Source organism: Choloepus didactylus, chromosome 1, assembly GCF_015220235.1.
Source record: "Choloepus didactylus isolate mChoDid1 chromosome 1, mChoDid1.pri, whole genome shotgun sequence".
In the NCBI taxonomy this organism is placed as follows: Eukaryota; Metazoa; Chordata; class Mammalia; order Pilosa; family Megalonychidae; genus Choloepus; species Choloepus didactylus.
Window position 1 is genome coordinate 51,702,475 of NC_051307.1, and position 22,448 is coordinate 51,724,922.

Genomic DNA, 22,448 nt, shown 5'->3' on the forward strand with positions numbered 1-22,448 from the left:
ATTGACTAAAAACATTTCATACATCTTTAAAAAACAACAGAAAATGTGTAGACAAATTATCACAGTCATTACCCAAGTTATCAGCATGTTTTCTTAAACCTAATGCAAAGTGTTCATATTATAGGTTAGATGTATCTTTTCAACTTTTCATTTCTTCATCCCAAGACTACCTAACAAGGGAGAATAGAATTACCGTCTCCAGCCTTTTATTACAACTAAGATTATACATTTGGGATCAGGGCAGGGGAGCTGTGTCCACCTGTCAAGACCAGAGTCTACATATTGAGCAGGAATTTGCTGCACCTTCTTATTGCCAGGCTCTTGTCTGCCATGTTCATGGGAACTTTATGAGCCCTTGTGTAAATATAACTGAACGTTTAAGTTTCAGTCTTTTGCAACCTGGTTCTTTTCCTAGAAATGATGCATCTGTTAAGGTTTTTTTTCCCCCCTTAGGTTACACTTTATCCCTGCTATGATGGGATTTTCTAAGTCCAATTATGTTCATATTGTGTAACCTTTGGCATTAAAGCCTATTTGTGTACTAATGGGATTCTGACTCCCTACTTAGGTTACAATTGTAACCCATTCTCTTTAATAATTTATTAGCTGCCTCATTGACCATCAGTCATTTTATTGACAATGATGATCAAGTTTAGTTTTTAACCCCTTTAAATTGACAAAGCCAAAATGATTTTTCTCTCCTAGGAATGCCAGAATCACCTCCGCAGATATGAAAATGTGAATCTGGAACTGGTGACTCGAATCATTAGAGATGGTGGCCCATGGGAAGATCCAGTGTTGCAAGCTGTTCTTAAAGCCCAGCCAGCATCTCAGGAGATAGGTACTTCAGGAGATTCAAAATCAAAACCAGAATTTTTGAGAAGCAAATACAAGTTCATTTTCTAACTAGAGCAGTGATAATGATTTTTAAAATTTTATTTTATAATACTGAATAATGGAGTAATGTACTTTCATATGGAGTGTCTTTAATTTGTTATACTAACCAGGCCCAAGAGTGATTTTTGCCATCAGATTAGGGACAATTTATTTCTAATTAATGGAAATTTAGTGGCAACACATTTACTATCCAGCTGTTACTTAATGGGAGTTTGATTTTGTCACTTCAGTTATACATTTCAAATCTGCTGAAATAGGACCACTTTAAAAACAAAACAAAACAAAACAAACTCTGCTTTTCATAAAAGCACATCAACTCTGTCTTACATCTGTGAGGGAACACTTCCAATTTTGGTCACCACTATTACATACCCTACACCTAGTTCAGTGCCTGGTACAGAGTAGACACTTAATATTAAGTATTTGTTGAATGAATGAATGACCATACTTTGAATACATGAGTAAATAAGTAACTATTTGAATGAAAAAAATACATTTCAATTCCATTTAATCTAGAGGAGTATTTCCAAACTTCATTCAGTAATAAAAGTTAAGTTTCAACCTCCATACTTTGACATTATGTACTGTCAAACCCAGATTTGTAGTACAGTCTTGTGGGTGAAAATTTCTTTTTGAATGGAGGAGGCTTTGCCAACTGCTTCTAGTTAGTTCTTTTAAAATGTTTCCCATTTTATTCCTGAATCCCAGAACAACTTGGGTCATCAAAACTTAAAAGGTAAGCTCAGCAATAATGAATGAGCACAAAATTGGGGAGAACATCTGAAAGTAGAGAGAGCTTATGGGGTACAGTTGTAAGATAGCCAAAGGGAAAAGATAAGACCTCCCAGTCCTGCAGCCACTCATACCTTGGTCTGATGAGAGAGACACTTCCCACCAAAGAGTGTGGTATGTAGGCAAGGATCTTTGTATTTGTCCAAACGTGAGCTGTAAGTAGAGGTGAGTGGAGAAGGGGCTGTGATTCTGGGTGTCAGAGCAAGTAGGCCCCAGATAGGACTTTTTAACAGACATACGAGGAGGACTTTAACAAACATATGAGAAAAGATGAAGAAATAGGACCAGAAGAAGTAGTGCCAAGGGTTGGGACAAGACTAAAAGAAGGCTAAGGTATAGATTGGCAGCTGTATGGAACACTCAAAGGAAATAAAGAAGGCTGGCAGTTAATGTGTCGGTCTTGAAAAGGGATAAAAAAGTGAAAAGGGAGGCACCTGGAGCTGAGGAGGAAGAGTTGAATTACAGAGAAAAGTATAAAGAGCCAAAGATGACAGACTGAAGGAAACTATCAGGTGACTGGGAAAACAGCCATTTGGCAAAACAAAGGAGATAGGCTGCTAGACAGATAGGGTAAAAGAAACACTTGGGCTTTTAGGGGACTTTTTAGGCTTCTTTGAGTAAGACCTAGAATAAACCTGCTACAGTGGGGTGGCCTTAGGGCTAATGGCCTGTTAGGTTGGGAATCATATTAAAATAAAAAATACTCTTTTCATACTTAACACTTGCATCCTGACCTTGGGAAATCTAGATCCTCATTAATATGGGTGATTAATTAGTGATCATTAGGATAAAACCAGAGTAAAGTTTATCTTTGTACTAACTATACAAAGCAGTGTTTGCTTATCTGTTATAAAGAGACTTGCAAGGCAAATGTTTAATCCCAAATAAAATATTACTCAAACATTTTAGAAGCTACTTAGTAAGCATATACAAGTAATTAATAACTTGGATTCAAAATCATAAAATAGGTTCCAGTCCTGCTCTGTCACTTACTAATTCTGTGTCCTTGGGCAAGTCATTTGACCTCTCTGAGACTCAGTTTTGTGATCCATAAAATAAGTATTATAATATCTGTCATAAGGTTGTTGTTAGGTCTAAATAAACTTATGTAGATAAATATGTTTATATGTTTTTAAACTGGTAAAAGTAAGTATTAATTAGTAATGATTCTTAGTGATACTTACGGATATATTAATAAGCAGTCCTATTTGGCGCCTTTTAGGCTTAATTTTCTTCTGAAAAGTAATAAAATAATACTTCGTGGTTCAGCTTTTTCATTAATTCTGATTAATTTTCTCTATAATTAATCTGAATTTAAGTGGTTTTAATGTGACAAATTAGGATTCAGCCTTTTAATCTTACAGTAATGAAAATACCGGGCAATAAAGTAGATAACTGTAGACTAGAAAGAAATTCCAGATCCCATGTTATTTAAAACATATTTTAACATATTAGTGAAAGAAAGTAAAAGAAAATTTCTTCTTTTTAAAAATTTTATTATTTTTGACTTTGAGTTTTTAAAATGAGAGGAAATCAACAAATATTTCTTGAACACTTTTTTGGTATAATTCTTATTTTCCTTTCCAACCATATAATAGAATGCTCTTTTCAAAAATAAACTCCTGTCAAAGAAAATTTTATTTGATTATTATAACTAGTTAATCTAATCAGGTACCATATTTTAATGGTAAAGTTTCAAACAATCAAAGTTTGAGAGGATCTTTTCTTGAGAGTAATACAGTCTGTTTTCTTTTTAATATAGTGAACAAATATTTAAGTTCTGAAAATCCACTGTTCTTTGAACTGCGTGCCAGATACCTGATTGCATGTGAACGCATACCAGAAGCAATGGCTCTCATTAAGTCTTGTATAAATCACCCAGAAATCAGTAAAGACTTGTACTTCCATCAAGCACTCTTCACATGTCTGTTTATGTCACCTCTAGAAGATCAGCTATTCCGGGAGGTATTGTTTGAGACTATTACTGCCTAACACCATTTTAACCTTTTTTTGAAAAAAAATGTAATCCATTCTTGTTGTTATATTCCTTTTATAATATTACTGTAAATTTTAAGATTACATTGTCTAGATGTGTTCTTTTTGGGCACTATTCTTTAAATTCCTGTTGAATTAGACATAAAGTAATATTAACAAATGAAGAAACTAAAAACTGTACCCCTTAATAACAATTATTCATATTGAGCTTTTGGTGTGACTGAGAAGTCAAATAAAAATTGAGAAACATGATTTTTCCTTTCAAATAAAGTACTAAGAAATTAAATGCTCATGTTTGTTATTTTGATTTTTTTTTTTATAAGATGAAAGAATTAATCTTTTCCTATTGGACATCTGCCCTACTTACCTGCAGATTGGGGACATTAAATGAGACTAAAAAGAGTCATTGTAAACTTTAGGTGCTACACTGTGAAACTATGAAACCATGAAAATATTTCTATACAATTCATCATTGTTTTTGAAGACAAACTAGAAATCTAAGTAATTTCTTCTGAATGTCTACTGTAAACATTTATTGTTACTAGCTTTTTATATATTTTTAATAACTGATTTTTCTTTTCCTTTTATAGCATTTATTGAAAACTGATTGTAAGAGTGGAATTGATATCATCTGTAACACTGAGAAAGAAGGCAAGACCATGTTAGCTTTGCAACTCTGTGAATCCTTTCTTATTCCACAGCTCCAGAATGGAGAGATGTACTGTATCTGGTAAGTGTTCCTAATACAGAAATTGATGTGGAACCAGGAGCACTGATTAGCAGAGTTTGGACTTTATATTAATTTTTTAAAATTATGTGAAACTATTAAGACACTATTTTTTTTTAACTGTGCGAGGCATGATAGTAAGTTCTAGAAACTAGGGATACTAAAAGAAAATGTGCATCACTAATTGACCATGTACATGTTTAAGATAAACATATGTGTTATAAAAGAACTATTATGTTTGAAATTAATTTTTTTATAAATTTGGTTAATTATTTTAAACATATTTAAAAATATTTGATAACTTGGTAGCGTATATAGAGCAGCAGATTTACTAGCAACCATATAATTTATAAAGTGGTATGAGAATGTTCTAAATATCTGTCCTTCAAGTACTGTTGGGTGAAATTATGAGTAACACATACACACAGTACTGTTAGGTGAAATTATGGGCAAAACACACATACAGCACCTACCATTTTGACATTCCATTAATTCTTTTGTTTTTTTTTTTTTTTTTTTTTTTAATCATCTTTTTATTGAGATATATTCACATACCACGCAGTCATACAAAACAAATTGTACTTTCGATTGTTTACAGTACCGTTACATAGTTGTACATTCATCACCTAAATCAATCCCTGACACCTTCATTAGCACACACACAAAAATAACAAGAATAATAATTAGAGTGAAAAAGAGCAATTGAAGTAAAAAAGAACACTAGGTACCTTTGTCTGTTTGTTTGCTTCCCCTACTTTTCTACACATCCATCCATAAACTAGACAAAGTGGAGTTTGGTCCTTATGGCATTCCCAATCCCACTGTCACCCCTCATAAGCTACATTTTTATACAACTGTCTTCGAGATTCATGGGTTCTGGGTTGTAGTTTAATAGTTTCAGGTATCCACCACCAGCTACCCCAATTCTTTAGAACCTAAAAAAGGTTGTCTAAAGTGTGCGTAAGAGTGCCCACCAGAGTGATCTCTCGGCTCGTTTTGGAATCTCTCTGCCACTGAAGCTTATTTCATTTCCTTTCACATCCCCCTTTTGGTCAAGAAGATGTTCTCCATCCCACGATGCCGGGTCTAAATTCCTCCCCGGGAGTCATATTCCACGTTGCCAGTGAGATTCACTTCCCTGGGTGTCTGATCCCACGTAGGGGGGAGGGCAGTGATTTCACCTTTCAAGTTGGCTTAGCCAGAGAGAGAGGGCCACATCTGAGCAACAAAGAGGCATTCAGGAGGAGACTCTTAGGCACAAATACAGGGAGGCCTAGCCTCTCCTTTGCAGCAACCGTCTTCCCAAGGGTAAAACTTATGGTAGAGGGCTCAACCCATCAAACCACCAGTCCCCTATGTCTGTGGTCATGTTAGCAACCATGGAGGTGGGGTAGGCGAATACCCCTGCATTCTCCACAGGCTCCTCAAGGGGGCACTACATCTTTTTTTTTTTTTTTCCTTGTTTGTCTTTTTTCTTTTCTTTTTTTTAACTTTCCCTTCTTTTTTAAATCAACTGTAAGAAAAAAAAAGTTAAAAAGAAAACAAACATACAATAAAAGAACATTTCAAAGAGACCATAACAAGGGAGTAAGAAAAAGACAACTAACCTAAGATAACTGCTTAACTTCCAACATGTTCCTACTTTACCCCAAGAAAGTTACATAATATAGCAACATTTCAGTGAACTTGTTCCTACTACATCCATCAGAAATTAACAGACCATAGTCATTTCTGGGCATCCCCAGAACGTTAAATAGCTTATCTGTTCTTCTTGGATTATTGTTCCCCCTTCCTTAATTGCTCTCTACTGCTAGTTCCCCTACATTCTACATTATAAACCATTTGTTTTACATTTTTCAAAGTTCACATTAGTGGTAGCATATAATATTTCTCTTTTTGTGCCTGGCTTATTTCGCTCAGCATTATGTCTTCAAGGTTCATCCATGTTGTCATATGTTTCACCAGATCGTTCCTTCTTACTGCCGCGTAGTATTCCATCGTGTGTATATACCACATTTTATTTATCCACTCATCTGTTGAAGGACATTTGGGTTGTTTCCATCTCTTGGCAATTGTGAATAATGCTGCTATGAACATTGGCGTGCAGATATCTGTTCGTGTCACTGCTTTCCGATCTTCCGGGTATATACCGAGAAGTGCAATCGCTGGATCGAATGGTAGCTCTATATCTAGTTTTCTAAGGAACTGCCAGACTGACTTCCAGAGTGGCTGAACCATTATACAGTCCCACCAACAATGAATAAGAGTTCCAATTTCTCCACATCCCCTCCAGCATTTGTAGTTTCCTGTTTGTTTAATGGCAGCCATTCTAACCGGTGTTAGATGGTATCTCATTGTGGTCTTAATTTGCATCTCTCTAATAGCTAGTGAAGCTGAACATTTTTTCATGTGTTTCTTGGCCATTTGTATTTCCTCTTCAGAGAACTGTCTTTTCATATCTTTTGCCCATTTTATAATTGGGCTGTCTGTACTATTGTCATTGAGTTGTAGGATTTCTTTGTATATGCAAGATATCAGTCTTTTGTCAGATACATGGTTTCCAAAAATTTTTTCCCATTGAGTTGGCTGCCTCTTTACCTTTTTGAGAAATTCCTTTGAGGTGCAGAAACTTCTAAGCTTGAGGAGTTCCCATTTATCTATTTTCTCTTTTGTTGCTTGTGCTTTGGGTGTAAAGTCTAGGAAGTGGCCTCCTAATACAAGGTCTTGAAGATGTTTTCCTACATTATCTTCTAGGAGTTTTATGGTACTTTCTTTTATATTGAGATCTTTGGTCCATTTTGAGTTAATTTTTGTGTAGGGGGTGAGGTAGGGGTCCTCTTTCATTCTTTTGGATATGGATATCCAACTCTCCCAGCCCCATTTGTTGAAAAGACCATTATGGCTCAGTTCGGTGACTTTGGGGGCCTTATCAAAGATCAGTCGGCCACAGATCTGAGGGTCTATCTCTGAATTCTCAATTCGATTCCATTGATCTATATGTCTATCTTTGTGCCAGTACCATGCTGTTTTGGCAACTGTGGCTTTATAATAAGCTTCAAAGTCAGGGAGTGTAAGTCCTCCCACTTCGTTTTTCTTTTTTAGAGTGTCTTTAGCAATTCGAGGCATCTTCCCTTTCCAAATAAATTTGATAACTAGCTTTTCCAAGTCTGCAAAGTAGGTTGTTGGAATTTTGATTGGGATTGCATTGAATCTGTAGATGAGTTTGGGTAGAATTGACATCTTAATGACATTTAGCCTTCCTATCCATGAACATGGAATATTTTTCCATCTTTTAAGGTCCCCTTCTATTTCTTTTAGTAGAGTTATGTAGTTTTCTTTGTATAGGTCTTTTACATCTTTGGTTAAGTTTATTCCTAGGTACTTGATTTTTTTAGTTGCTATTGAAAATGGTATCTTTTTCTTGAGTGTCTCTTCAGTTTGTTCATTTCTAGCATATAGAAACATTACTGACTTATGTGCATTAATCTTGTATCCTGCTACTTTGCTAAATTTGTTTATTAGCTCTAGTAGGTGTATCGTCGATTTCTCAGGGTTTTCTAGATATAAGATCATATCATCTGCAAACAATGACAGTGTTACTTCTTCTTTTCCAATTTGGATGCCTTTTATTTCTTTGTCTTGCCGGATTGCCCTGGCTAGCACTTCCAGCACAATGTTGAATAACAGTGGTGACAGCGGGCATCCTTGTCTTGTTCCTGATCTTAGAGGGAAGGCTTTCAGTCGCTCACCATTGAGTACTATGCTGGCTGTGGGTTTTTCATATATGCTCTTTATCATGTTGAGGAAGTTTCCTTCAATTCCTACCTTTTGAAGTGTTTTTATCAAAAAGGGATGTTGGATTTTGTCAAATGCTTTTTCAGCATCTATTGAGATGATCAATTGATTTTTCCCTTTTGAGTTTTTAATGTGTTGTAATACATTGATTGTTTTTCTTATGTTGAACCATCCTTGCATGCCTGGAATGAACCCCACTTGGTCATGGTGTATGATTTTTTTAATGTGTCTTTGGATTCGATTTGCAAGTATTTTGTTGAGGATTTTTGCATCTATATTCATTAGGGAGACTGGCCGGTAGTTTTCCTTTTTTGTAGCATCTTTGCCTGGTTTTGGTATTAGATTGATGTTAGCTTCATAAAATGAGTTAGGTAGTGTTCCATTTTTTTCAATGTTTTGAAAGAGTTTGAGTAAGATTGGTGTCAGTTCTTTCTGGAAAGTTTGGTAGAATTCCCCTGTGAAGCCATCTGGCCCTGGGCATTTATTTGTGGGAAGATTTTTGATGACTGATTGGATCTCTTTGCTTGTGATGGGTTGGTTGAGGTCTTCTATTTCTTCTCTGGTCAGTCTAGGTTGTTCATATGTTTCCAGGAAATTGTCCATTTCTTCTACATTATCCAGTTTGTTGCCATACAGTTGTTCATAATATCCTCTTATAATTTTTTTAATTTCTTCAGGATCTGCAGTTATGTTACCTTTTTCATTCATTATTTTGTTTATATGGGTCTTCTCTCTTTTTGATTTTGTCAGTCTAGCTAGGGGCTTGTCAATCTTATTGATCTTCTCAAAGAACCAACTTTTGGTGATATTTATCCTTTCTATTGTTTTTTTGTTCTCTATGTCATTTATTTCTGCTTTAATCCTTGTTATTTCTTTTCTTGTACTTGGTTTAGGATTGGTTTGCTGTTCATTTTCTAGCTTCTTCAGTTGATCCATTAGTTCTTTGATTTTGGCTCTTTCTTCCTTTTTAATATATGCGTTTAGTGCTATAAATTTCCCCCTTAGCACTGCTTTTGCTGCATCCCATAGGTTTTGGTATGTTGTGTTCTCATTTTCATTCGTCTCTATATATTTAGCAATTTCTCTTGCTATTTCTTCTTTAACCCACTGATTGTTTAGGAGTGTGTTGTTTAACCTCCAGGTATTTGTGAATTTTCTAAGTCTCTGATGGTTATTGACTTCTAATTGTATTCCATTGTGGTCAGAGAATGTGCTTTGAATAATTTCAATCTTTTTAAATTTATTGAGGCTTGTTTTATGTCCCAGCATATGATCTATTCTGGAGAAAGTTCCGTGAGCACTAGAAAAGTATGTGTATCCTGGTGATTTGGGATGTAATGTCCTGTAGATGTCTGTTAAATCTAATTCATTTATCAGATTGTTTAGGTTTTCAATTTCCTTATTGGTCTTCTGTCTGGTTGATCTATCTATAAGAGAGAGTGATGTGTTGAAGTCTCCCACAATTATTGTGGAAACATCAATTGCTTCCTTTAGTTTTGCCAATGTTTCTCTCATGTATTTTGTGGCACCTTGATTGGGTGCATAGACATTTACTATTGTTATTTCTTCTTGCTGAATTGCCCCTTTTATTAGTATGTAGTGGCCTTCTTTGTCTCTCAAAACATCCCTGCATTTGAAGTCTATTTTATCTGAGATTAATATTGCTACACCTGCTTTCTTTTGGCTGTAGCTTGCATGAAATATTTTTTTCCATCCTTTCACTTTCAGTTTCTTTGTGTCCCTGTGTCTAAGATGAGTCTCTTGTATGCAACATATTGATGGTTCATTTTTTTTGATCCATTCTGCGAATCTATATCTTTTAATTGGGGAGTTTAATCCATTTACATTCAACGTTAAAACCGTGAAGGCATTTCTTGAATCGGCCATCTTATCCTTTGGATTATGTTTGCCATATTTTTCCCTCTCTCTATTAATATCCTTTATTGTACCCATACCGAATCTCTTTAGTACTGAACCTTTCTCCAGGTCTCTCTGTCCTGTCTTTGTTTCTCTGTCTGTACGGCTCCCTTTAGTATCTCCAGTAGGGCAGGTCTCTTGTTAGCAAATTCTCTCAGCATTTCTTTGTCTGTGAAAAATTTAAGCTCTCCCTCAAATTTGAAGGAGAGCTTTGCTGGATAAAGTATTCTTGGCTGGAAATTCCTCTCACTCAGAATTTTAAATATATCGTGCCACTGCCTTCTTGCCTCCATGGTGGCTGCTGAGTAGTCACTACTTAGTCTTATGCTGTTTCCTTTGTATGTGGTGAATTGCTTTTCTCTTGCTGCTTTCAGAACTTGCTCCTTCTCTTCTATGTTTGACAGTGTGATCAGTATATGTCTCGGAGTGGGTTTTTTTGGATTTATTCTATTTGGAGTTCGCTGAGCATTTATGATTTGTGTATTTATGTTGTTTAGAAGATTTGGGAAGTTTTCCCCAACAATTTCTTTGAATACTCTTCCTAGACCTTTACCCTTTTCTTCCCCTTCTGGGACACCAATGAGTCTTATATTTGGACGTTTCATATTATCTATCATATCCCTGAGGTCCATTTCGAGTTTTTCAATTTTTTTCCCCATTCTTTCTTTTATGCTTTCATTTTCCATTCTGTCATCTTCCAGGTCACTGATTCGTTGTTCAACTTCCTCTAGTCTTGTACTATGAGTGTCCAGAATCTTTTTAATTTGGTCAACAGTTTCTTTAATTTCCATAAGATCATCCATTTTTTTATTTAGTCTTGCAATGTCTTCTTTATGCTCTTCTAGGGTCTTCTTGATTTCCTTCATATCCCGTACTAGGGTCTCATTGTTCATCTTTAGTTCTTTGAGTAGCTGCTCTAGGTGGTGTGTCTCTTCTGGTCTTTTGATTTGGGTGCTTGGGCTTGGGTTATCCATATCGTCTGGTTTTTTCATATGCTTTATAATTTTCTGTTGTTTTTGGCCTCGTGGCATTTGCTGAACTTGATAGGGTTCTTTTAGGGTTTGTAGACCAGTTGAAGTCCTTATCTCTAATTTATCAGATCTACAGCTTCGTGGAGTACACTTTCTCTAACTAACCAGCAGGTGGCGTCCACGAGCCACCTGTTCTCCACAAGCCAGATCTCCCCTGCTTAGCCTTTTTGGTGAGTGGGGGAGTGAGTCTTGTGGGGCCCAATTGGTGTACCAAGCTTGCGTGTGTAGTTGGTGTTGCCTGCCCTGTATGTGGGGCGTGTTTCTGGGCAGTCGGGGAGGGGGGGTGGCCCTAACAATCAAATCTCCCTGATGATCCTAGAGTTTTAAAGCTGCTGCAATAGTCTAATCCTTCAGTTCAGTCCTGCCACAGTTTGTCTCTGCCACTGACCCACAAGTCTTTGGTATTGGCGTATGGCTCCTGAGACTTGCAAGTGGGCCCCTCTTCCAGGCTGTGCACCCTGGGTCCTCTGTTGAGAGATGACTGTGCTATGTCACAGGTGAGTGCCGTCCCCCCAGGGCAGTTCTGGGCTGCTGGGCTGTGTAGGGAGGCTCCCAGTCTGCTCAAATGATGGCTGAATGGGGCTCTGTTAATTCACACTGCTCCCCCTTCCCAGCTCTGGGACATTCAGCTGAGGTTGCAGGGAAGGCTAATGTCCACGCCCAGTTTTGTGGTGTGTGCCTGTTATTTGAAGCACTTCCGTCACACTGGGTTGTCTGGGGCAGCTCTGGGCTATGGGGCTGGCGATGGGCAGGAGTGTTTCCGGTCCACCAGGATGGTGGCTGTGAGCGGACACCCCCCTTTTCTTGGGAAGTTGTGTTGTTTAGTGAATTTTCTCAGCCACTGGAATATTGCCTTTTGTCTCAGAGCTCTCTTAGTTCTGCTCTTGACTTGACGTGCCCAAATTTCAATTCTTTGAAGCTTTCTGTATTGAGCTTCTTAGAGTAATTGTTTTAGAAAAAGCAAAAAGGATTTAAAAAAAAAAAAAAAACAAAAAAAAAAACGGCCCTCCTCAGAGATCTAATGGGTTATTGAAATGCTAAGAGACAAAGCAACCAGGGCCATTAAGGAAAGGTGCACAGGGCAGAGAGATCAGCTTTGCTTCGGGATTTGCATATGAGCCTCAAGGCCTGATCTCCGCCCTTCCCCTTTCTGTGTTCACCAGAACTCGAAAAATCCTCTGCTTTTATTTTGGAGTTTTTCGTGTTGTTTTTTTTCTATGTCTGTCTCCTCTCTGCTGGGCTGGCTGCTCTCATAGTCTCTGGTGTCTGGTCTCAGTCTATCTATGGTTGGAGTTTGAATCAGTAGAATGAGTTTCCGATAAGAGCAGCCACTGCAATTCTCCCTTCTCCTTCCCGGAGCTGACAGCCCCTCTTCCCCCGGGACTGAGCCTGGCAGGGAGGGGCGCGGGTCCCCTGGCCGCAAAAACTTACAGATTTCGCTGATCTCAGCAGTTCCACGTTTTCATGAGTGTTGTATGAAGTATGCCCAAAGACAGATTGCTCTGTGGTGTCCAGTCCACGCAGTTCCTGGCTTTTTACCTAATTTCCTGGAGGAGTAACTAAAACATACAGCTCACCAGTCTGCCATCTTGCCCCGCCCCCCTCCATTAATTCTTAAGGGTTAATTCTTAAGGGAAAACTACGTTTCATTTGCAGCCATAATCTGAAATAACACTGGGCTATAAGAATATTTTTGATCAGTGCCTTTGAATTTTAAAACTATACTGAAAATAATAGCCTCGTACTGAAAGGGGGATTTAAAGATAAACTCATTCTTTACTCTTGTTTTATAGATTAAAATCTTCAGATTCAGAGAGTCAAATAGATAATTAGTAGTAGAACAGGGTCTAGAAAAAATAAAACTTCTAAGGCAGTACAATTAAGTATAATTTAAGTTAGATAATGCTAAACTTTATTCAAAGGCATATCACTGAAATAATTGGATTTCCAAGTGGAGGAGGGATTCAGGAAATGATGGTACAGCTTACACTTTAAATGGTTTTGAAAGTATTAGCATTTTTTAATACATAGTTTTTCTGAAAGGGAATATAGTTACAAGTATTATAGTAGATCTTTTCCTACAAACACAGAAATGTTCTCTGCTCCTGTATTTACAGGCACTTAAACAGAGCATGTTTAGTCGTTTCATTTTAATATACTTGTAAGTAAACTAAAATCAGCAGAAAATAAAACTATAAACAAGAAGATGTATTTTATTCTTATTGTCTTCTCTTGGCTAACCAATTCCTGCTCTTTAGAGAGGGACCGTAAAAATAGAACAATGCCTGTCTTCCTGCTCCTGGCCACAGCCATCTTCTATGAATAGAAGCTGGGTGTGTGATTCCAGTTGCCTATCCAGGAAGGAGCCCTTAGCTTGCTTTTTTGTCTTTCCTTTGGAGTATGCCAGTTATGATGGCCTGTTCTCTTATTTTTTTCTCTCTCTTCTCTATATTTATACATGTTAGAGTCCTTTTTCTTTCTTCTATAAGTTGCTATTCATCATAGCTTAAAGGGCAGAATTATTTTCTGCTTTTCAAAGGTCTTTGGTTTCTGTTCCATCATGGTTTTTTCCTATGAGCCAGTTGTCCTTCATCATCCCTCTCTGTTGACAGAACCTGATCCACAGGTAGGGTTTTGCTCTTCATTTCAAACCAGTGGGGTAAACTCCTAACCATTTCTCTTCAACCGTTACTACTAATAAAAATAATGATAATAATAGCAGCGGCTAACAGTTTCTGAATACATCCTATATTCTGTGTTTTATACATGCATTATTTCCTTTAGTCCAATAATCCATGGAATAGATAATATTATTATGCCCAAGTCCTTCAACTAGTAAATATTGGAGCCAGGGTTCAAACCCAGGCATCTTGATGCACAATCTCTGCTGTTAAACATTACTTACTATAAATGGGTCAGGTTTGAAAAAATCTGAGTTATGTGGATCATTATAGACCCTGTGCCAGTCTATTCTCAGCAACTAGATAACTTAGTGATTTTGCTAGTAGTTTAATAGGGCCCTTTCTTACGTAGCTACTTGGGAAACATGTTTATGCACTGGATAGGTGCTGTGTTTTTTTTTGTTTGTTTTCAATTTTTTTTATTGAGATTTATTCACATACCGTACAATCATCCAAAGTATATAGTCCATTGATCACATTACCATCATATAGTTGTTCATTCATCACCCCATCTTATTTTTTTTTTTAACATTTTCCTTGTACCAGAAAAAGTGAAAGTAAGAATAAAAAAATAAGAGTAAAAAAAGAACACCCAAATCGTCCCCCTCCTGCCCTGTTTTTCCTTTAGTATTTTTTTTTTTGCCCTCATTTTTCTACTCATTCATCCATACAATGGATAAAGGGGAGTGTGATCCACAAGGCTTTCACAATGTGTTGTTTTCTAAAGGACGGTCTTTGACTAAAAGAGAATGTAAAATTCATTAAACCTGCCTGTGTTGGTTTGAAGCTGTATGTACCCCCAAAAAACATGTTCATAAATCTAATCCATTCCTATGGGTGCACCCATTGTAAGTAGGATCTTCTGATGAGGCTACTTCAGTTAAGGTGTGAACCACCTCAGTCAGAATGGTTCTTAATCTTATTACTGGAGTCCTTTTTAAAAGAATGAAATTTAGACAAAGCAGAGAAAGCCACAGGAGGCAGGAAGCTGAACCCAGAAGAGAAGGGAAAGACCAGCAGATGCTTGGCTTGCCATATCACAGAGGAGCCAAGGATCACCAGTGGCCAGTCTTCAGTAAGAAAGCATTGCCTTGATAATGCATTGATTTGGACATTTTTTGTCCTCAAAACCATGAGCAAATATATTCCCATTTTTTAACCCAACCCACTTCATGGTATTTGCTTTGAGCAGCTTAGAAAACACTGAACACTCACTTTTGGTCTTCTCAAAGAAGACATTAAATGATTTTCTGAGTTTTGTTTTTGTTTTTACCTGCCAAATCCAGTGTTAAAGTGAAACCTGAGAGGCTACTTTGTAAATTCAATTGAAATGAAACTTCTTAACCATATCCAAAGATTTCTTCTTTTCCTGAAATACTTATTGGTAGCCCTCTCCTGGCAAACTTACTAGGTTTTTTGGTTTTGGGGATTTACTGTTTTTCCCTGACTTTAAGAGACAAAGGGAAAATAAATTTTCTGTTTAAAAAAGAAAAGAAAATCATATTGTACTCAAAGAATGTCTATAAGGCATCTCAAATTAATTTTTGGAACAAGTTGGAGAGTAATAAATTTTTAGTATTTTTAAAATCTTTTATTAAAAAATATTTTTTTCTAACAGTTTTATTCACATGCCATACAGTCCATCCAAAGTGTACAATTAACGATTCTCAGAATAATTCAGTTCTCTGGATGTTACTGATTTCCAGCCTTATTCCATTATGATCAGAGAAAGTGCTTCATTTAATTTCAGTCTTTTTAAATTTGTTAAGAACTGTTTTGGGCCCAAGTTGTTGTCTATCCTGGAGAATGATCCATGGGCACTCGAGAAGCATGTATATCCTGCTATTTTGGGTGATATTCTATATATGTCTGTTAGGTCTAGGTCATTTATCGTATTATTTAGGTTCTCTGTTTCCTCTGCTTAAATGTTCTGTCTGTTGATGAGAATGGTGTGTTCAGTCTCTTACTGTAATTGTAGATGTCTGTTACTCACTTCACTTTTGCCAGTGGTTGCCTTAGGTACTTTGGGGCACCTTGTTTAGGTGCATAGTATTTATGATTGTTACTTCTTCTTGGTGAATTTTCCTTTTTATTAATATATCATGTCCTTATTTTTCTAACGTTTTTGCATTTAAGGTCTGTTTTGTCTGATATTGGTATAGTTAACCCAGGTTTTTTGTGGTTATTCCTTGCATGGAATATCTTTTTTCAGCCTTTCACTTTCAACCTGTTTGGGTCCAAAATGAGTCTATAGTGAAATGCTTATAGATGGATCATTTTTTTTATCCATTCTACCAATCTGTATCTTTTGATTGAGGTGTTTAATCCATTAACATTCAGTGTTATCACTGTAAAGACAGTACTTTCTTCAGTCATTTTATCCTTTGACTTTTATTTGTTATATCTTATTTTTCTCTCTTTTTATCCTTTTTGTTACTCTTATTGATAATCTTCATTTCTACATTTTTCTCCAAGCCTGTCTCTCTTGTCTTTTCAGCCTGCCGTACTCCCTTTAGTACTTCTTGTAGGGCAGGTCTCTTGTTCATGAATTCTCAGCTTTTGTTTTATCTGAATATTTTAAACTTCTCCTCAATTTTGAAGGACAGCCTTGCTGGATAAAGAATTCTTGGTTGGCAATTTTTCTCTTTCAGTATTTTAAATATATCGTACAACTGCCTTCATGCCTCCATGGTTTTTGATGAGAAATCTGCAGTTAGTTTCATGTGGCTTTCCTTGGATGTGGTGAATCACTTTTCTCTTGCTGTTTTCAGAATTTTTTCTTTATCTTTGTGATTTGAGTCTGATTAGTATGTGTCTTGGAGTGGGTCTATTTGGATTCTGTTTGGAGTACATTGCACTTGGATATGCATATCTATGTCTTTTATAAGAGTTGGGAAATTTTCAGCCAATATTTCCTCAACTATTCTTTCTGTCGCTTTTCCCTGCTCTTCTCCTTATGGGTCACACATGACACATGTTTGTGCGCTTCGTGTCATCAGTCATTTCCCTGAGACACCGCTCAAATTTTTCCATTCTTTGCTCAGCTGTTCTTTTGTCTGTTCACATTTGGATGCTGTCTTCTAGCTAGCTGATCCTTTCTTCTTTCTCTTCAGATCTGCTATTGTGTGTCTCTAGTGTATTTTTAATTTCATCCATGGTGTTTTTCATTCCCATAAAGTCTTTTCTTTCTCTGTCTATGCTTTCAAATCTTTTATGCTCACCCAGTGTTTCCTTAATATCCTTTATTTCTTTAGCCATCCCCCTGAATTACTAGATTTGTTTGAACATCTTTGATTAGTTCCAAATTCTGTATCTCCTCCAACTTTTTAATTTGTTCTTTTGACTGGGCCATGTCTTTCTGAGTCTTAGTATGGCTTGTAATTTTTGCGGATATTGAGTATCTGATTATCTTGATGGGTTTATTCTGAAGGTCTGTTTCTCTCACTTGTCTAGGATTTTGTTGTTGATTGGGTTTATGTTAAAGCTCTCTTTTGACAGTTGGTTTGTCTGTATTTCCCATCCAAAACAGGACCAAGTACCCTTGGCAGGGGTGCAGACCAGATCCAAAGAGCCCTGGGAGAGGGTCAGGAAAGACACCAAAAAGTCTTTTTTTTCCCCCTTCCACATCATTGGGCTGCACATTCTGGCCTGCCCAGCAGATAGCTCTTGGGCAGCCTATTCCTCTGAGCCCTTTAGAGGCAGGCTTTTATTACCGTATGCCAGTTCACGGTTGAAACAGTGGCGCCCAGCAGCATCTGACGGGCACAGCCTAGAACTGTGGAATCCCACATTCTAAATTTGCCGGCCAGTATCTGACTCAGTACAGGGCTGTGTCTTCCTCTGTACTTGGGCTGGAGAAACTCCTGAGGCCGTCCCAGTCTGTAATCAGGCAAGGATCTGACTGCCCGCTACTGTTTCCCTTGAGGGTGGGGAATTGGCGACAGGAGCCACGGATGGAATTACTCGCCATGTCTGACTACAGTTTCTCAGTCTCTTCATCCCACACTTCCATGGATGTTGTACAGAACTCTCCTGGTCTCTGGAGCTCCAAACAGTTGATTGGGACAGTTCTGTCTACTCGCTGCTTTTGGGAGAGGCATAGGTTTTGTAGCTACCTCCCTGTGCCTCCATTTTCCTGGAAATTCCCTAGTATTTTATATAATCATTTGCATAATACTGAATGGAATATCTCTTCCGTGACTTTTTCTCTTGAAGAGATAATGCCATTTCTTCTTTAACACATTCATCAGTTTTCCTTCTTCCATCCACATTCCTTTGATCATATAATACCCCTTATTTAGAATGCATACTACCATCTTTTATCTTATTCCATGTTTGCAATTTCTTTTAAGATCTTCTCAAAACTCCTTTCCTCAAGAGGCTTCCTCTAATTACCTTCAGCATTGAGGAAATTAATTATTTCCAGATTGTCAGCCAGCAGATATTTATTGAATAAATCCCACTGCTTGATACTATGAAAATCACAAAGATAAGAAAAGAATGCAGGAGACTAGCAACTGTTAAAACACCCAGACATTTCACCTAGGAAATTTCACTTGTCTTGTCTCTGCTAAGATGTTGGATAAGAATAATCCCCATTTTATTTATAAGCAAACTGGTTAAAAGTGATGAAAGTTAAAACAGCTGTTACAAAAGTGGAATTAGAATTTATACTAGTCAGTGTGTAATTAGTTTAAGTTAAAGGTAGTATCTATTGAAGGTATATCAGGAAGGACAGGTATATAGTTGGGCTTCAAAGACAACTGCTGCTAGAGACACTGAGGCTGCTAGGATGTTTTCAGAATCTTTCTTTTCTCTGCCAGTTGGCCTCGATCTCTCCTGTTGCAGACGAGCAGGAACACCAGCAATCCCCAAACTTCATAGATTATTATTCAGAATATTTCAGGGACTCTGGCTAGCCTGACTGGGATCAGTTTCCCAACCCTGAATCAATATCCTATGTGGGGTAGAGAGGAGGATGGGGAGGGTCATGTAGGAGACATGACCCTGTGTCTCTGTATTCCTAGAGAAGGGTGGTTCATGGTGAGGGGTAGTGCCTCTCCAATTATATTGAGACTTAGGTCCCTCTGATTCCCAACTCCATGTTCTTGTTACTACCTTCTCTATATAGTAATTTTATGGAGGAGATTTACAGTGTGTGAGTAGTTGGGAAAATAGGATCTATGCCATTATAAAAAGGCATGAAATCAATGAGATCTATTCTGAAGTAGGTATCACTTTAGTTTTGGGTATTCATGTAAGGCTTTCATGAAGAAGAGGTACTTGATTTGGACTTCAAAAGATAAGCTCATCTTAGAAATGAAGTACTTTCCAAGTAGAGTGATCACCATAAACAAAAGTGAGAATAAATGAAACACATTTACTGAAGTGTGGAGACCAACCTAAAAGAGTACCCAGGATTGAATTCCTGATCCTTCTGACTCCAAAACCCATGTTTTTATTGCTGTTGATACTATAGGGCATAGTGTAATAAGCACTAAATGAAATGATTAGAGGGGCTGGAAGCATGTAACTTGAGCATCTGCTGTAGAAAGAGATTTGTAAACTTAAAGGGCCTAAATTAAAGTAGCTTTAGGAAAAGACAGAATGGCTGTGAACAAAAATATAATAGAAGGAAAAAGACTGTGGAAGATAAACAGGTTAGAACCAAAGAAGTTAGAGGAATGTTGATGATTGAAAAAAAACGGAATCAATTTTGCAGGAATACCATTAGTTTTAAGTGGGTTAAGGTGAAAGAAAGCAATCTAAATTAATGGAAATTTGGAAAGAAGTTGGGGCTAGAGATTTGGGAGGAAGGTGTGAAACCTGGTGAATGTTCCCAGAGGGTATATGTATGCAAAAGAGAGTGAGTGGTAGACTGAAACTTAAGGAACACTCACACAGCTAGAACAAAATGGAGGTGGAATTTGTGTTTTACTTCTTGTATGTTGCTTGCGGTTATTTTCTGTCTTGTGCACATAGTAGACTATGGGCACTTTCATGTTGGTAATCATGCTCTTTTTACCTTTAATACCTGTGTGTGCTGGGTTCAAAGTACATACCCAGTAAATCACCCTTTAAAAAAATCATTTTCATCTATTAATTTAATAAATTTAGAGTACGACGCTTTACTTAACTTTTTTGACATGTTTTAAAGAATTCTAATTTGCTAAAATGCAATTCCCAGATAGATCAGTTATATCTTCTGATTTGCCTTTGCCACAAAACTCACTGCTCCTAGATTTGTACATGTAATTTAACCCTGACCATATTTTAGAAAAGACTTTACCTCTGAAATACTTTAAATGGTCCATAGTTTGTCTGTTTACAATTACTACATCTTAGTGGAAGAAAAGATTATCTTAAACATAAAATTTCAGATTCTAGAGACTTTTGTAGAAGTACTTTCTTAATCTTTACTACTTCTGATATCTTAAGATTGAAAATGAAAAATATGAACCATTTCTCCTTTTGCAGAAACTCTACAAAATAATTTAAAAATTTGTAAGTGGGAATTAATTAAAGGCCAGAGTTGTTTTGTTTTTCTTTTAAGTAATATCAATATTGGTACATTGAGATTAGAATTTCTATTTTGATCAAATACTAGATAGAGAGCACTAGTACGCCAGCATGTGATGGGAATTCATTCGTTACCACTGCAGAATTGCAGTTTCTGATCTCTGTTTTTCTCCCAGCTTATATTAGTCTCATGTGGGTAGCAGTAGCAGCTTGGGGGTTCATATAATACTCACATCCACTTTATATAAGTCCCAGTCAGGGTACCACAGAACTAGGGAAAGGGAACTAATGCTTGTATTTGAATAAACTGTATTTTTGATATTTCTCTTTTTTTCTCATTTTACAGGGAATTGATTTTCATATGGAGTAAACTACAGCTTAAATCTAATCCTTCAAAACAAGTTTTTGTAGACCAATGCTACCAACTTTTAAGAACAGCGACTAATGTGAGAGTCATATTTCCTTTCATGAAAATCATTAAAGATGAGGTAAATAGGATATATTTATCCCTTGCATTTTAAATTAAATTTAAATGACAGTTCACTGAACTTGAATTTCTTATGGTAAAATTTATTTGATTGTAAAATTGAAGAGAAGGATTTTAAAGCCAAATTCTCCATATTTTACATCCCCTCCCCTAACCTCATCCAAACTCCCAACACAGTCCAAAGGATATATATATATAAGTAAAAATTACTGAAAAAGAATAAAGCAATTTATTGCTACTTAAAATTTAATATGGGGACAGTGCTTCCCTAAGAAGCTTTTAGGTCTTTTCTTAGTTTGCTGTTTTTAACATTATCCAAATTCCTGTTTGTAAAATCTTAACTGATTTGCCAGTGAACTTTGTGTTTCTGTAGGTAATATCTGCTCACAGCCATAGTGAAACTTAGTTCACTGTTTGAAGTCTAGTGTTTATGCAGTAAGCAACAATGAATTCTGAGGCGTGATTTTAAAAAGTCTTACTTTTTTGAAACTTAAGCACAAGTTTTTAAAGTATTTATTTGAAGTAATTGTAAAAACCCAGTAGCAGTTTTTTAAAAGTCTTGAATCAAGTTTTTCTTGGGCCACTTGCAAGGGAGTTTAATTCTACACATGAAACTTAAGTAGACATAAAAGTGGATACTATAGAACCTTTAACATTTCTCCCCCAAATATTAACAGAACCTTGAATACAAAGACAGGAAAGACCTTTACATTTTGGGTAGCTCCACTTCACTGAATCTGTTATGTGGGTTACTTTTAAATATATAAAGAGGCATCCATTAAATAACATATTTTAATTTTTTCTTAGGTATTTATACATTTATCACATTCAATACATCATTTAGTAGATGTATGATCTTGTAGTGATCATATCCCCATGATAGAAAGTTGGCACCATTGTATCTGAGGGTGTTTTTTCTTTCCTGTTTATTTTGCTAATTGCATTCATAGTATGTATCAAATGATACAGTGAAATGTCATTTAGATACATTGTCAAAGTTAACTTCTCCCTCCCGCCAAAAAAAATGGGGGAAAAAACCCACAAAATTAAGCTATAAATTTTCAGCATTTGATATGTTTCCGAATCACCTGTAGAACTTTTAAAAAGTACAGATGTATTTATAGTTTTTTTTCATGGTTCTCAGTTGCACCAAAGGTTGAAAGACTTTGTCATACGAAGTTTACAGTGTAAGTGAGGTTCAACTGATTGTCATAGGGCTTTCTTATTTTCACATGTCTGGTCAAACTAAGAATACATTATAAGAGGACAGAATTCAAAGATGAATATTAAAAACCATGATGCATAATTGTTTACACTCTTAAAAATGTTTTTATCTGATGGAAAGGATCATTTAGTGCTATGAAAAGAGGCCTAGTTATAGTGCTGTTTGAATTCAAGAGACATTACAAGATGCCATATCTGAGAAGGCTTCACAGTGGAAGACACTTTAAGTTAGGTTTTGAATGTTGGATGAGGATAACACATTTGTAGTTTAGAGAGCATTTTTGCCTCATTTTATTATTTGTTTCTCATAAATGTCTGGTGGCATTAATAGAGTAGCAGAGAGATGTTGGGAAGTGGGTAGAAGATGAGACTAATTGGAGACT

At 36.5% G+C, this 22,448-nt stretch overlaps 1 protein-coding gene and 1 long non-coding RNA gene across 4 annotated transcripts in view; one reads left to right on the forward strand and one right to left on the reverse strand.

Annotated features, from left to right (window-relative positions):
- Positions 1 to 22,448, forward strand: part of ZNF654 (zinc finger protein 654) — a 96,395-nt gene that overhangs the window by 66,443 nt on the left and 7,504 nt on the right. For 2 of the 3 annotated variants that reach the window (XM_037833868.1, XM_037833874.1), the window contains exons 4-7: positions 706 to 841; positions 3,452 to 3,654; positions 4,275 to 4,414; positions 20,701 to 20,842. In XM_037833868.1, the coding sequence (XP_037689796.1) occupies positions 706 to 841; positions 3,452 to 3,654; positions 4,275 to 4,414; positions 20,701 to 20,842 (621 nt within the window). The remainder of the gene's footprint in view (positions 1 to 705; positions 842 to 3,451; positions 3,655 to 4,274; positions 4,415 to 20,700; positions 20,843 to 22,448) is intronic. The other variant, XM_037833885.1, reaches the window with a different exon arrangement.
- The window catches only part of LOC119531992, a 41,422-nt gene that overhangs the window by 6,543 nt on the left and 12,431 nt on the right, over positions 1 to 22,448 (reverse strand). The gene's annotated exons all lie outside the window — the stretch shown is intronic.